A 15,911-nucleotide genomic window follows, 5' to 3' on the forward strand; every position below is an offset into this window, starting at 1 on the left:
AGAGTAAAAAGAGTCCTGTGTTTTCTGACAGAAATGTCTCTTGTGAATACAAAGACCTTTTTTATTTTATTTTACAAAGCAAACAGTGTTATCAGCAGAAACATAGATCCAGAGACCTCATCTGTCTCTGGATCTATCTGTCTACTAAAGGACAACAACCTTGATAAAAGAGTTACAGTTGTTACAGGGGAAACTGTATGTGCAAAGGTGAGAATTTAGTGTGAACACGCAATGTTAAATTTATGAAAAGGTTTAATTCCTCTTATGTAGAAATGATAAAATCAAATGTTTAACACCACTGGCAAGGACATGAATGTTGTTGCACAATGTTTACAATGTCAGTGTTATAATATGGAATATAAAAAATAAGACAACAAATTGCTTTACTACATGTCGCCCATTGGGCCCAGGAATGCATTTGGCTATGGTCGCTGGTGTCTCTAGCTTCATGTTCCTGACTATAGAGTTGCCAATTACCAGTTGTTTACTCAGTGGCTGTGTCGCAGAGTGGGGAAACTCGATCTGAAATGTGAACAGGCAGCTGATGCACTGTGGGCATTTGTTTCGAGCTACGACTCTTGGGAACTGTCATCGAGCCACCTGGCTGAGATTGAGGCTGCTCAGGAAGAACTGGGGGCGGCTAGCTTGGGTTGAACTACAGTACATCTAGGAGGCCCCGCACCGGCTACATGGTCCTGGCTAGCTGGGCTGTTCTCCATAGCGCGGAGCCTGGTCTCCAATGCTGCTAGGGTCTGACATTTATTACAAGTACCATTATCACTAAAGGAGGCAGACACTCCGAGCAAGAAAAAGAAAGAGAGGAAGAGGGGGGAGCCATGGCACTCAACTAAGCTACTATCTTAGCTAGCTTAGAAACAAGTAATTAGCAAGTTAAATTTGGTAATTAGCAAGAACTTCTGTAACACAGGTGCTTAGGTAGTGCAGGCGTATGTCGTGACTCAAAAATGAGTTGATGTTCAAATAAACCTAGAAATTAGTGAGCTTAATCCATAAACAATCTGGTAGCAAGCACAACATGGTGCAACCACAGTAAACAGGAAGTGGACACAATTACTGCAGGTACAGGAAACAGCAGGCTTCCAAGGGAACACCAGAATGAAGAGAGGAACCGGTGGTAGAAACAATTGCCCCCAGCCAGGACTTAAGTCATAGACATTGTGCTTATGTGGTATGTGCTTTAACCACTAGGCCACCAGACTCCAACACATAAATATTTTGACCGTGTGATGGTGCTATATGAAAAGTCAGAGGATAATCAAAGGTTTAAGAATTCATCCTAAGAGGAATCAAATTGTATCCATTCGATGCTGTTGCTGAAACATGTCAGTGAAAAACATAAAAGGTATAAAAGGTGGAGAGGAATGTATATGAGGAGTAAAGGGTTGTGCAGGGCATGGGGGCTTTTGTGATCAGGGGTCTTAACTGGTAAATAGATGCGGGCATAGCTGTGGTCTGGCATGCTCAGTCCTGTCAGGAGGAGGATGCAGGTACCAGTAGGAGTGAGAGGAGATTGGAGAGCTTGGTGGATGTTATCTCTCTCTCCATACCATTCTGTATCTGCAGGTCGACTCACCTGAGATGGTAGCCATTCATACTCTGTCTATTTACAGATATAAATTTGGCCATTAGTGTTGGAAAGATTGGTCTTTATTTTTCCTGAGGTGGTCTAGGAAAACAAACAAGGCATTTCTCATTTCAGAAAGAAGATCATTAAAATACATATTCTATTATTTTGTTGGTAATATGATGTCACAGACTCCTGCATCTTACAGTTTTTTCCTGATTGCTAACATACTACAATTAAATCCCTCAGCATAAAAATGTATACTCTTACCTCAGTTTTTAAAAGATAGACATTTTGCCCATAACTGTAAACTTTATACAAAAGGGGTCAAATAAATCATTCATTGCACTTTAACACAAAGTCACAAAATTCATGACACACCAATCAGATTTGCAAGATCATATATGTAAACAGGGTCACTGGTGTCTCTGTGTGCTCTGGAACAATGGATCCTCACATAGCCAAGGTGGAAGACATCAGAGGGGTGCAGAACGTCAGGAACACTATAAGTAATCAAGAGTTCTCCATGCCACTCCATATAACAGAACATATCTACTTGCATTCCTACATCAGGTTTCCAACCATCTTCAACAGCAAGGGGAGCCAGGGCAGTCAGAACTTTATCATTTGGGATTGTTTTCATTTCCATTGGGCTGCTCTGTTCGTGCCTGATTCAATGACCATCCCACATTTGCAGATCTTTTCTTACTTAGATTTATCTTTCTCAGTGTTATGGTGGAAAGTGTCCGACTGAAACCCTTACACAACAGAAAACCTTCTGATGACAATGGAAGAGGCCTTTGGGGATGTGTCCTTGGAAGGTATCCAAATGTGCACACAAGAGCACATCTCCCACACTGTGTGGCTCAACAGCCTATGTAATGTGGATGAAATTCTATGGCCTATTGTAATTACATTTACAGTATGCTGTATTTGTTTTGTTTATCTTGTATATTTCAACAATGATTTATTTTTAATCAAACTGTACATACATACCACAACATTTTCTGTTGTATAGTAGGCTATTGTTTTTAATGTCTCTTCACAGTGTACTCCTATATTGGTAATCTCTATGGTCAGTACCAGGATTTAAATAATGTAAGATGGCCTAAAAATACCAATTTCAGGAAAAAAAAAAAACACCTTTTGGCATAAATACGAGGAACGCTTGGTTTTGACCTGAAAGTTAGATGGATGTACAGACGTGAGCGTCATTTTGAGAATGTGTGTGTAGTTTTGAGAAAATGGTGAATTGTTTTAGTAGTGTTGAAAAACTGTAATGTATCCTCCTCTAAACAGGAGACGTGTGACCCCCCTGGTGGTGACATGCGGTACCTGCAGGGTTTTTCGCCTCAGTAAAGTAGACGTGGCAGTGACGTCAATGCCGGAGACGACCCGGATCGGAACTTAAACTCCTGTGGGTTGATTAGTTTTCACCAGAAGCATCGAGGGTTCTCGAAATATGAAGTAATACTGATTCAAGTAAGTCGAAACTAATCGATTTTGGGTTTTTAAATAAGGCTAAGCCTCACAGGGGTTGTTTAGATCGAATTTTATTATAGTAACGCAGGAGAGACGGTACGGAAAGCCCGGTTAGTTTTTACTAACGTTAGCTAATGTTAGCCTATTATAGCCGGTCAGGCCGTGATCAGCTGTGTCGTGATGGGCGGCCTTCACACATAGAGCTAGTCTTGACTTGAAATAATAATTGTTTCCTAATGATGTGTAACGTTAGATTTTGCCAGTATATTTAACCGATGTATTTATTTTTGAGTTGTATCGGTTATCTGCTACTTGGTGACTGGATGTTGTGGTTTAGTCGACCTTATGTCGTGGCTCGTAGCTAATGGTATCATCTGGTATTTTAACTTTAACCTAACCTAACAGCTACCCGACCAAATGTGTGTTTTATCGGTTAAAATTCAAACTAGCAGCCTGTGATCCTATATGTTGTTTCGACACATCCTTTCTCAGTTTCCGGAGACATGTATGTACCTGAGTCCATGACGGATAACGTTAGCCTACCTTGGATGTGAGTTTCTCTGCACACCGGGAGGTCTTCCTAATCACCCATCACAAACGATAGAGGAGGAGTACCGGCATCCCTAGGTTGTTACTGGTCTTCAGCGGGCTGGTGACTCTTTAACAGTGGTAGGATGACGTGCCGTGACCGGACCCTCGAATTCCAGTCGGCCTGTAAATCTCTCCAGGGCAGACAGGTATGTTGCAGGAGACCTGACATCACAACACATTAGTAAAACGGATCGGTTTATGTAAAATTAGGGATTTGCTATGACTTCATGCCTGTTATATTCCTGAGTTTTCTGTGTAACGTTTTGTGGCGAGGGTGATTTTTTTGTTAGGTTGGTTTTGGTTTCCCTTTCTACCACTCCTTTGGATAAATTTTGGTTTCATAATAGTGGCTCCTGGGCTAAAGCCTCTGTATGAAATGTTAATATTTCTTATTTGAAAGCTACCAAGCTCAGTTAAAAGACTTTGAAGAATGACAAAACTCCCATAAAGAAACAGAAAACAACCAGAAAGACCACATTTTTTCCTTAAATCAGCACTTTTCTATCATTAGCTGAGAAGCTTCCTAGCTCTCACAGCAGCTGAAGTTATAGTTAACATTACTGTTTACAGAAGGGGAAAAAAATAAAGACCATTTTGTAAATGGAAGACTTCTTAATACAACAAATGGCTTTTTAAGACTCTTCATTATCTGCAGATATCCTGATCAAAACAATCCTCTGCACATTTTTGGTCAATTTAAACACCTAGATGCCTGTTTTACTGTAACTCCCCAGTGGGATATGTAAAATGATTCTAAATCTCAAAAATAATGATACACGGTAGTAAGTCAGCAATGTCACTATATTGGCTTATATTAATTATCAAAGACATGGATATCAGTGTATATATGGGACAGATATGTTTGAGATAATGTAAAAAAACAACTGTCTCAGCAACATACTTCATCCACCAGAGAGCACTAACAAGTTTATTTTTCAATAGTAAAACAACCCACTCAGTATGTCTTTGTCACATGTCTTTAAAAGATTAGAAGAACCCTAATTAAAAGTGCTTTTTTGTTGTGTTAAATTGACAGTTGTCAAATTATTGTTACCAGACAATTAATTTTAAATCTCAGCGCTAGAGAATAAATGAACTATAATCATAAGTTGTCAGTGTTCCTAGTGATGCCATAAGCAATGCTTACTTGGTTTTATCAAAAGCCCATAGTATTAATTTTGTACTAATAATAAAGTCAACATATAACCAGGAAGTGGTTGGATTTTTATTTACTAACTGATTTAAAGTGTTTAGTAGGGCCACGAAATTGGAGTCATTGAATTCCCTTTTACTCGACCAGTTAATTGGTCCTTAATCAATGTTGTGGAGACCTGTTGTCATATCTTTACCTCCCCCCCCCCCGGCAGAATGGAGTCCAGCCCAGTAAACCAGCTCACAGTGCTCTCAGGCAGCGCAGCGACTTCACAGTTATGGCCAAGTAAGTTATGTCACTTTTCTTATGTGTTTTAACAGCTTAGCATTCTTTCATGTTGATTTTGAGTTATGCTAGTCACATTGTCCTCATCTTTATTGCAATGTGTATTAAAACTTTATTGCACTTGTATAGTGCACTTGGGAATAGTTTGTCATACATGTTACATGAAACATTTGATGTGAACTTTGGTGGAGAGATTTGTCCATAGCACAAAGACTGTAAAGAGGGAGACACAGAGAATAGATAAAACTGATATAATCTTTTTTTCTAACACTGGATAAGAGTCCAAACAAATATATATATTTTTTTAATTCCTAAAATGACAAAAGTGAAACTTTTGTTTGTTTTCTTGTAGGAGAATTGGAAAAGACTTGAGCAATACTTTTGCCAAACTGGAAAAGCTCACTATTTGTAAGTGTTCCTTTAATGTTATTTTAGGATTATTTAAAATATTTTAAAAATGTTGAGTTTGTGTGCGATTTTGTTCACTGTGCTGATTCTACATGCTGTTGTTTTGGTGTTTTAGTGGCAAAAAGGAATTCTCTATTTGACGACAAGGCAGTGGAGATCGAGGAGCTAACGTACATCATTAAACAAGTGAGTTGAGTTGTTAACATACTGTACCTTATTTATCAGTAGCCCATAAATATCTTGTCATTTGCTTTGTACCATTCCTTTGTTTATGTTTTTAGGACATTAACAGCCTAAATAAACAGATAGCACAACTGCAGGACCTGGTGAGGTCTCGTGGAGCTCCTGGTGGTCGACACATCCAAACCCACTCTAACACGATAGTGGTGTCTTTACAAGTAAGTTATAAAATCTATCTATCAAAGTGTATAATAAAAATAAAAAAAAACAGGAATATGATGTTTTTCTTGTTTTCGTTTTTTTTTGCTTTGTTTTACGGAAATAGTTTTGCATCTCATATAGTGGAATCAGAACATGTTTGTAGAATTGTTGTTCACGTATCATTAAGGCATGTTCACATTCACATGTCTTGCGCTGCGCATTCTGTGCTGGTTGGCGCCGAAACTCAAGTAGAAATTCCTGGGGGTACTGTACAAAATTATGCTTTCTTAGCTAATGCTACAATGCTAATGTTGCTAGCAGTAGATTACTATGTTTTAGAGGCTCAAGCTGCAGTTTTTAAGTAATCTTTGTAGTGACACTTGCATGGTGATATTGTGTTAGCTAAATAGGTTGTCTTCCTTTATATGATTTTGATGTGAGGATCATATGCTATTTTACAGTTTGGGAAATTCAGAAATGTCAGTTCCATACTGACCTGAGATTCTATGAGTGCAGGTGCAGCCAGGGAAAAACAGAACACAAGTGAGCTAATTGGATTCACATCTACTGAAGCAGTGGTTAATAGTGATTGCACATTGCACGCACAAAGGTCAGTGCAACTGGGGTCAAAGTTAAACAAATCTCAACTTTTAGCTCTCCATGGACGTCCTCGCAGAGCCTGTGCAGCAATGGCGAGGTGCAAACACAAGAGCTGTTTTTCCGCAATAAAGTGAACACGCCATTACTCTGTAACTACACAGCTGAATTAAGATGCACTTTGTTTAACTGCATCTTTTGTTTACAGTCCAAACTGGCTTCAATGTCCAATGACTTCAAATCAGTCCTCGAAGTCAGAACAGAGGTGAGAAGCATTTGGTTTATTTCATCATTCAAAGGCAGCAAATCTTATCCAGTGTTGGTTTCTTCTCAGTCACATTTACCCTCTCCATCATTTGTCTCATTTTCTGCAGAACCTGAAGCAGCAGCGGAGCAGGAGAGAGAAGTTCTCCCAGCCTCCTGTCTCATCTTCACCACTGATGGCCAGCAACTTCAGTAAGTCCATCCACATCTTAGCGTCATGCTTGTAATAGCTCACTGTGATTTTTTTCTCCCCCCCCCCCTCAAGGGTCTTGCATTAAAGTAATGGCACCAACTGGTAAACAATGCATGCCGTTGTCGCTTCATAAGGGCGTGTTCACTCTTTACTGATACTGTTTGTGGAAATGTTTTGCCTCAGTCATACTGTATTTTGTTCACAAATACTGTGTCAGCACCACCAAGCAGCAGTGTTGCAAATCACAACCTAAAGCAATCAACTGCAGCACAGACAGGTAAGGAAGGTTAACAGTAAAGTTTTTACCGTAATAGTTTGATCTCATACTGACTGGTATAACTTTCCATGCAGTACAAGTCAGCCCCCACAAACTGTGTCCTGGTCTTTTGTGCACTTCTAAAAATCTGAACATCTCTCAGCTCTAGAATCTGTTGTATTGCCCACTTTTGTTCATCTAAAACAAATTGTGCTGGCAGTTTCAAAACGTGTAACAGAGTGAACACGCCTTTATTGCTTCTTTATTTTAGCTTTGAAGCAATATTCAACATGTCTGGCTCCTGCTTGTTTTACTCTTTTAAGAACAAATTGCTAAACAAGTTGCTTACCAGAGACCCTCCAATTAGTACGGGGGGCTAAATGCCTCCTGTGCAGGCATTTACACTGCCAGTAAAATGTTCACACCCTGTGGTTCAACATTTTTGCCTAAATCTCAAATATTGTGCTCACTGTTGATATCCTAGCATAAAATACATTGGTATGTGAACTAAAATGTTTGTAATATTTCATTTTATTGGATATAACCTGTATCTAACTGAACATTAGCTTGACAGAATTATTTACCTAAACAAATTATTACTGTAATTAGGCTCCTGTAACAGGCATCAAACTATAACAGGTCCTTAACTGGTCGACTTGTGCAATGCATGCTCCTTTAATAATGTACAAGTTATACTAAAGGTCTTTCCATAAATGGATATTTAAATACAAGGTTTACATCTTTGGAACAATGATGGCGGCAAAGAAAACACAAGCTTCTTACTCACTATTACACCAATCATAGAGAGGTATTTTGTTTTATACACCTACTAGCATATATTTAATAATTTTAGGTTATTTACAATGAGCAAATTGATTGAAATTTAGTCACAAATGCAACGGATACAGGAACATGTTGACTGGCAGTGTAATTCTCAAACAGCTGTTGTAATAGGGAACTGCTCAAAGTCGTTGTGAATGACTTACTGTATCTGGTCCTCTAAAGAAAAAAAGAAAAAAATTTTTTGGGGAGCCGCAAAAAAGGTGCCCAGGAGCCGCATGCAGCTCGCGAGCCGCGCAATGACTACCAGGGCTATACAACCTCAAATTTAAAAGGTATTTCCCTGGACCGTTTGATTCTCCCAGCGGGTATCACTAGCTACTGTATGTGCCCGCTGTTCTTTCTGCTTTTCCCCTTTACCACTGAGGTTTTCTGTCCAATCTTGTTGAACATATGTTTGTGTTTTGCTTGCTGTCACTTTTCAGAGAGCTCGGTCCTGATGCAGGATGAATCCCGGAGTCAGGGGGATGTGGCCATCGACATGGACTCGCAAAGCAATCCCTTGCAGCTCCAGCTTATTGATGAGCAGGTACTGGTGTATGTTTGTCACATGGACAGATGAGATCGGAGTGTTAATTAAGATTTCAATTTGAAACTGCCCTTTTTTCTTTTTTTTTTCTTTTAAGCACAGAAGCTGTTAGTGTTAAGTGTTTCATCAACTCAGACTTTTTCTGTTTCAAACAAAAATTTACCCACTACTGTCTTTGTAAAAAAAAAAAAGGTTGGACTGCAATTTTTCATGGAAACATAAAAAGGTTTTTAAAATATGCAAATTTTGTTCTTTAAAATCATGATGGCTGTGTCATTACAGGACTCGTACATCCAGAGCCGTGCCGACACCATGCAGAACATTGAGAGCACCATTGTGGAACTAGGCTCAATATTCCAGCAGCTGGCACACATGGTCAAGGAGCAAGAGGAGACCATCCAGAGGTAAGATGAAGCTCTATACAGAGGGATTGTTGAGAGAAGGGGTCTCCCAGAAACCAAAGAAATAAAAGGATGTTTTACAAGCAAGAAACTGTAAATAAATGAGGGAAATGAAGACAGAATGAGTGCAAATGGTGTGTGAGTGATGACAAACTTGCATGGTTTTATGCTGAAAGTTTTGTGCTTGTGGTCTTTTCTCCTGAAATTCTGTCATTAAAAAAAAAAACTGAAATATTTAATTAGGGCTGGATGATATGGTTAAGTCATTATCACAGTATTAAGGATATTTACTGATCAGTAACTATATGGCAAATACAAGCAAAATAATCAAATTGGTGTTCAAACTAATGGATTGTGTTACACGGTAATAAAATGTGTAACTGTTTTTGTTTTCAATTACAACTGTCACTAGAAATTTGTAGAATGACAACATGACAGCTGCAACTAAGTTGTTTTTTTTCCCCTTAAGTATCAGTTAATCTGAGAATTATATTGGCTATAAGTCAACTAGTCATTCAGTTTGTGGGATGTCAAAACAACAGGTTTTAAGGAAAGATGATGAGATGTGCTTTCCTTCTGTCTGTCCCCTCTGACAGGATCGATGCTAACGTGGAGGACACCCAGCTGAACGTGGAGGCAGCCCACACAGAAATCCTCAAATATTTCCAGTCGGTCTCCTCAAATCGCTGGCTGATGATCAAGATCTTTCTCGTCCTCGTCGTCTTCTTCATCATCTTCGTTGTCTTCTTTGCCTAAGTGACTGAGAGGAGGGAAAAAGCCCACATTGAGGGGGAGTAAAACTGAAAGGGTGTTCCCAGATGACTCATTTGAAAGACGGACTTCTCTATCAAAGCGACAGTTTAATGAAGACTTGGGATTCACCCAGATGAATACAGACTTGTTGGTTATTCCCAAGCTACTTACTCTCGATCTAATTTCAACACTTCAATGAAGATGCTGAACTCTTCACTTGGAGAACTCTACACTTCAAATGAAAATAATAAATTATCTAGAAATACCCACTTTGTATAGAGAGCAGACACCTGCTCTGTATTGTACTTTGACCAACTATTTGTAAAAAATTTCAAATGGCTTTAATGGTTTGATTCTACAAACTGTCTTTTTAATTTAGATTTTCTTTGTTCCTGTTTTCTATGTCGTCCATTATTATTACAAATCTAAACAACTCAATTGAACTTTATCCTTTTGCTTCTTAGTTTACTTATGTTTAATGGAAAAGCATGACTCATTTCTCAGTTTCTCACTTGTCTCCATTTAGTTATGATGTGAAATTGTATCCAGTTATATTTTGTTTCCTTTCAGAGTTTATTTGCCAAATAGGTACAATTCTTAAACTGTAACATAATACCAACACACTTGCTGTGGTCTGGCATTTTGTGGCCTGCAGTTTACAGCCAACTGAAGGGAACTTTAATGCTATAGTTCAGGCACAGGCTGTCTGAAATGTTGTGTATCAACACTGTTTTGATTAAAACAATTAGGTTGCCAGTTAGGTTGGTCAAATGGTCGGAACGGTGTCAACCTCACACTTTCAGTGCTGCAGAGAGACTTCAGTGTACAGTGTGAGTAAAGGATTTGAACAAAATCCAGGTTTGAGATCAGTGCTTATGAAGGGGGTTCGCTGGTTGTGGACGCCCACTAAAGAAGTGACTCAATCAGCAAGATTCCCTGAAGTGTCTGATTGGATGTCACTCTTGTTGTTTCCCCTCTTTATCTAATGTACAGATTATTTAAATGACCATGACTTTTTAAGAACCAAAAACGTTCTTCCTATCCCCCCCTGTCTATTTTTTAAGCCAGATGCCTTGACTTTAGTGTACAAAGTGCAAATAGTGATGATGAAGTACTAATAAGAAAGTGCATATTAATAAAACATTAATGGGATGCTGGCATTTATGACTGAGATTTTCTTGGGTTAAGAGGATTAGTCAGCAGTGATTATAATTAGTGGGGCTTTGAAGCTGCTCAACGGAGAGCTGCTGAAGAGGGTAGAACTGGAGTTATATTTTACACCACAAAGACATAGCAACAGGCCTTGGGCAGATTAACTTATATTTTGCTTTGTCAAATGTAACATGATAAAGATCTGTGCATTCGCTTAAAGGTTATTGGACTTGGAAAATGTACAAAACCTAGTCTTGTTTAATCTCAACCGTACCCATCATTTAAACCAAAAACTGTAGACGTCTGTCTTTGTGAAAAGGCAATGTTTTATCACCTAGAAGTGACAAGAACACTATATTTTTTCCCCCAGATGGGTACATTTTACTATATATCGACATTAAAAAACATTACAGATTTTTTTTATTATTCCCTTCTTGCAAGAATTTGCTTGATGGATACATGATGAGAGCACCCTCTAAATGTGCTGGTGATCCAGAGCCAAACTCTGGCTGCTGAATATACTGACAAGTGGCCTGAGCTGAACTTCCCCCATCTACTGCAGTAGTCGACTGTCCTACCTGTTGTATAACATGTTTTCAAAGGGGCAGATCATGAGACATGTAACACATGATTAATCAGGAGCTGTATTCTCCTCCTTTCCCTCACATCTTACATGGGTTAGACTAAGAAAGACCTAAGGAACAGACACAAGAGAGGGAAATGCGAATGCAGTTAAATAAAATGGGGTTTACCCAGTGTGTCCATTTCCTCCCCTGTGACAACTGTCTACCCCAGTTCCCTCTGGAATATCGCTCGCTCACTGTCCCTGCTTTCTGTCAACCCTGAGCACTCTGCTCCATAGGGGTGATCTCTGGCATGCTCTTGCTCCTGCCCTTCCTGGTCCTGGCCTTGATGGCCTCCTCCTCCCCTTCTTCATCCTCCTCCTCATCAGACCAGTCCACCTGTTGCTGCAGATTGCCCCTGGAGCCTCTCATGCCACTGCCCTTGAAGAAATGGCCCTTGCGAAACTTTGTGCGGAAAGTAACAAAAGAGAGGCTCTTGCTGCGCTGCTGCTTCTCGATGACCATGTCCTCCCTCTGAATATCTTCATTTCTATTCATCTCATTCACAAAGTCACGCAGGACTGAACGAAACAGCTGGGGAACCTCATGAACTTCGGGCTCCATCTGCGAAACCAACCTCCGGAACCTGCAGTGGGACAAATAACTGTGATTATTAGGAGCAGTCTGTCCTTTGTTACACCTCTGGTAGGATATGATTACACTAAAGGGTTTTGGAGAGTGGACAACATCAAACCTGTACAGTGTTGTTAAATTATAAAAGATGAAACATAATTTAATCAGAACAAATCTGCAGGTGTTACAAGTCAACCCTGATCTCAGCGATGACCCCCTGACTTTTGTGAGGCTTCAAATAATAATTATTTCAATTTTGGATTAATCTGTCAGTTACTGTATTTGATAAAGCAATCAACATTTTTTTTCTATAAAATATCAGAAAATGGCAAAAAAACAAACAAGAAATAAAGCCAAGGAAACCAGAAAATAGACATTTAAATTTTTTGGCCAAAGTTTTTAAGCAATGATCAAAATTGTGTAGCAACATTTTGCTCAGTTTTAGTCAGATTCATACTTCCTCAGTTTTAGTCTCAGTAACAACTACACCTCTCTCTGCCAGTTTGGATCACTAGTATGATTGTGTCTTTCTTTCTCTATGTCCTCCTTGTCTGTCTTGCTGTCTGCCTCACCTGACAATGACAGGGCCACACTGTGCAGGAGGGATTTTGCCACAGAGGTCCTGCAGCTCTAGCAGGTCATTGGGTGTCAGCTCATAGGGCTGTGGCATTGGGGTGTTGGCCAGCCAGCTGTAGTCTGCTGTGGAGGAGGAGCTGCGCCGACGGCGCCGACACTCCGTGACTCGCTCTAAACGGATGCGTTCAGTGCGCTTCACCATAGCCCCCAGCTCCAGCATCAGAGTATTGGTTACCAGCTCCTCAGCTGTGCGCTGGCCGGGCACTTTGGGCTCAAGTGAGAAAACTGCGGACCAAGGAAACATCTGGGAAAGAAGGACAGGATTGGTGGACGGATACTCATAGTTTATATAAGGAATGCTTTTTAATATGTTGAATATTTTGAGTTTTAATATTTTAGAATTTTTGTGGATGATAAAGACAAAACCAAAGGTTATAAAAACATTTGGAGACCATTAAAGGGCTGTTCTAGAAGAAATGGTGTACATTTTGAGTGCTAATGATTTAATCATAGCTACTGCAAATGATTAAAAATTTTAAGCTTTCTGAGGCTTAAACATCCAAAATACATTATATATACGTTATATTTTATGGCATCTTGATTTTATCAGTGTCAGTATAGTATGTTTAATTAAATGTGACTCATAATTGGTATAACACAAACGAATGCAAGCAGTTTATATCACTGATCAGTACAAACAATGTTTACTTATGAGGATTTTTAGCACCAGTTATTGTCTTGCCATAACCAAATAGAAGTTTAATTATTGTCTTACCTTCATGAAAGTGAATCTACAACGCTGGTGGTTAGCGGCCAGGTGAAGAACCGGCCTCCATGGGCCGGTGACAGTCAGAAATGATGAAACTCCCCTGACTCCAGCTGGTGGCACACAGCTACCTGGCTGCCTTGCTACCTTTGCAGGTCCCTGGCAGACAGTGTGTGTATCTTTCTGAGGAGTGCCTGTGGGATTTAGAATAAATGTAATCCTGTATTAACAAAGAGTGAGTGATGAGATGAGATTGCTCCATGACATGAATGTACACCTGTGTTTGTGTGTGACTGATAGAATTCAGCTCTGGGGTGTTTACATAACAGCATGGGACTGTTCACTGATCAAGACATTTTCATTTATAATATGTTTAACTGCTTTTCTTTTGCATGTGTTTGCTGATTTTACCTTCTTTTTATGTCAATTAAAGCTGTAATAAAGGTTTCAGCTCATAAACATAGACACTGACTTGGTACAAGGTGCTTCAAACTACTTCCACAGTGTCTTACAAATATATTTTTGGACACCTACTCCTAGGACGGTCCTTGAGAATGACACTCTGAAAGTGAAAAGTGGTCTTGCAGTTTGCAAACAGTAACCCTCCAGGTACATCTGTAGTTATGACACTGTTGTGGCCAAACATTACAATAAGGTTGTGTGCCTACTCACGTAATCTCTCTGTTTCACAAGTATAATTTTTCAGGCGTTAGCAGTCTGTGCCACTAGATATAATATGGTATTGTATGTACAGTAACTGCAGGCTAGTTCCTGGGTTTCCACAGTGCTCAGCACTGAGCCTCCAAATCCCAGATTACATTCAAATCCAGAGCCTACCTGGAAGAATGAGTGGTTGTAATGACTATTATAATCTAATTATGGTTGTCTATTTTGGGTGTGTTATTGCTGTAACTAAACTGGGATAGTTCTTTTGTAATATTTAACAATGTTGATGGAATTGATTTGATATATTACCACCATAGCTATAATCCTCAGGGGATAAAAGCACAAAACCGCCTAAAAGTTTACTTTGATCATTGTCCTAAAGCATTTAAAATACATAAAGCCATTCAACACCTGTCAAACACATGTTCATACAGCGTCAGTCCATGCTCTACTTTTGTCATAGTGATGTAGTGGTTAAAACAAACAAGCTACAGTTAATATGTAACAGAATACAGTAAGAGTGTGTAGATTACATATAGCAGTAGTCAATTAATAATTAATCTCTGCAACCCCCTCTGTACTATGTCAGCTCACTGTACAAATTGTTAAATGTTTGTGTGTGCTCAAGCAAGAACATTTTGGGATCATGGATCATGTTTGTTTAACCCATGGGGTCATCCTGATCTGGAGATGACCTGTTAACTAGGTTTGGGAATTGATGTGAAAAGTAAGGGATGACAGAAGGGGGGTTGGACACTGTCAGGAGGACACAATAAAAAACTAGTGAATCAGTGAGAGGACAGAGAAGATAGACGGAACAGGAGCCGGAGAAGAGGGAAGACAGGAGAGGGCTGACTGAATGGGTGACAGACTGACTGGACTGTATGACCAAAAATGACTGACTGACTCTTTGACAATCTAATACTTTTATTTATTTCTCTGCAGAGACGGTGATTCTGTTCCCTACCTTTCAGACTGTCAAATGGCTTTTCAAATTATTGAACTGCTCAGAATTATTGTAATAATAAATGATCTTTGGCATTTTAGTGATTCGTCTGTGAATTAATTTAGCTCACATCCAACATTGGCCACCACAGTGAACTGGGCTACAAATAACCAAGAGTCCATCTTTTTACATTGTAATCAATTGTGTCCAAACTCACAACACAACTGGAAACACTTTTACTATGTAGCCTTTAGATCTAACTGACTAACCCAGCTAGCTCAGGCATAATTCAGATAATCTCTGTTTGTGTTACCATGTAATTCACTCATGTGTCTTACTACATGCTATTAGTATTATTAATGAGTTTTTCACTGCTATTTCACTACAATTATTAATTGTTTTCTTTCCCACCCTCTTTCTTTTCTGTAGTGTCTTTTCTTGTTGTTCGTTTTCTGTGTGCTGTCAAGCACTTTGGGTCAAATGTGCCACATAACAAGTGACTTGAATAACATTTGCCTATGAAAATGACACTAACCATGCTGTTGTGTTTTTGGAGAGATATTGTCACTAGAGGTCACCAGAGGTTCGCGCGTGTTCACCTGCTACGTCACCAACAACCGCTCCGCCTCGTGCCACAACGCCTCTGGTTCTGTCAGCTGGACGGTCCGCGCGGCATCTTTCTCATATACATGCAAACTGTCCGTTAACGTCTGTTGTTAGCTTCGGTTGTGTTTAAATTGACCACGTGTTGAGAGGGTGAGCACCTGGAAAGTGTGGTTTGTTTTACACAGCGATAACAGAACACAACTCTGACACCACTGAGCCTCCCTCGCGGCTGACGCTTTGTCATTTTCTAAAGTGAATGGTAAGTGGCTAGTGCTGGGTTAGCTT

The 15,911-nt window shown here is 39.6% G+C and overlaps 3 protein-coding genes across 10 annotated transcripts in view; 2 read left to right on the plus strand and 1 right to left on the minus strand.

Annotated features, from left to right (window-relative positions):
* The first annotated feature begins 2,951 nt into the window (after nucleotides 1-2,951).
* stx5a (syntaxin 5A) lies at nucleotides 2,952-10,870 on the plus strand. Of its 2 annotated transcripts, XM_020595794.1 has the most exons (12): nucleotides 2,952-3,067; nucleotides 3,560-3,804; nucleotides 5,026-5,096; nucleotides 5,449-5,504; nucleotides 5,620-5,690; nucleotides 5,786-5,902; nucleotides 6,691-6,747; nucleotides 6,857-6,938; nucleotides 8,224-8,310; nucleotides 8,461-8,564; nucleotides 8,847-8,968; nucleotides 9,562-10,870. In XM_020595794.1, exons 2-12 carry the CDS (start codon nucleotides 3,742-3,744, stop codon nucleotides 9,719-9,721), a joined length of 990 nt encoding a protein of 329 aa, XP_020451450.1. In that variant the 5' UTR covers nucleotides 2,952-3,067; nucleotides 3,560-3,741; the 3' UTR covers nucleotides 9,722-10,870. The 2 variants fall into 2 exon arrangements, with proteins under 2 accessions (XP_020451450.1, XP_020451459.1); XM_020595803.1 differs by lacking the exon at nucleotides 8,224-8,310.
* Nucleotides 10,871-10,931: 61 nt separating this feature from the next.
* The window catches only part of LOC109957701 (protein RD3), a 5,748-nt gene continuing 768 nt past the window's right edge, over nucleotides 10,932-15,911 (minus strand). The window contains exons 1-4 of one of the 2 annotated variants that reach the window (XM_020595826.1): nucleotides 15,556-15,620; nucleotides 13,418-13,602; nucleotides 12,639-12,946; nucleotides 10,932-12,079 (exon numbers count right to left, since the gene is read on the minus strand). In XM_020595826.1, the coding sequence (XP_020451482.1) occupies nucleotides 11,707-12,079; nucleotides 12,639-12,946; nucleotides 13,418-13,423 (687 nt within the window). In that variant the 5' untranslated portion in view covers nucleotides 13,424-13,602; nucleotides 15,556-15,620 and the 3' untranslated portion in view covers nucleotides 10,932-11,706. Of the gene's footprint in view, nucleotides 12,080-12,638; nucleotides 12,947-13,417; nucleotides 13,603-15,555; nucleotides 15,621-15,911 lie in introns of those variants that run through there. The other variant, XM_020595818.1, reaches the window with a different exon arrangement.
* The window catches only part of LOC109957660 (centromere protein F), a 23,548-nt gene continuing 23,236 nt past the window's right edge, over nucleotides 15,600-15,911 (plus strand). For all 6 annotated transcript variants that reach the window (XM_020595747.1, XM_020595728.1, XM_020595718.1 and 3 more), the window contains exon 1: nucleotides 15,600-15,885. The gene's annotated coding sequence lies outside the window, so the exon portion shown is untranslated. The remainder of the gene's footprint in view (nucleotides 15,886-15,911) is intronic.

Source organism: Monopterus albus, unplaced genomic scaffold (genome assembly GCF_001952655.1).
Source record: "Monopterus albus unplaced genomic scaffold, M_albus_1.0 scaffold2.1, whole genome shotgun sequence".
Lineage (NCBI taxonomy): Eukaryota > Metazoa > Chordata > Actinopteri > Synbranchiformes > Synbranchidae > Monopterus > Monopterus albus.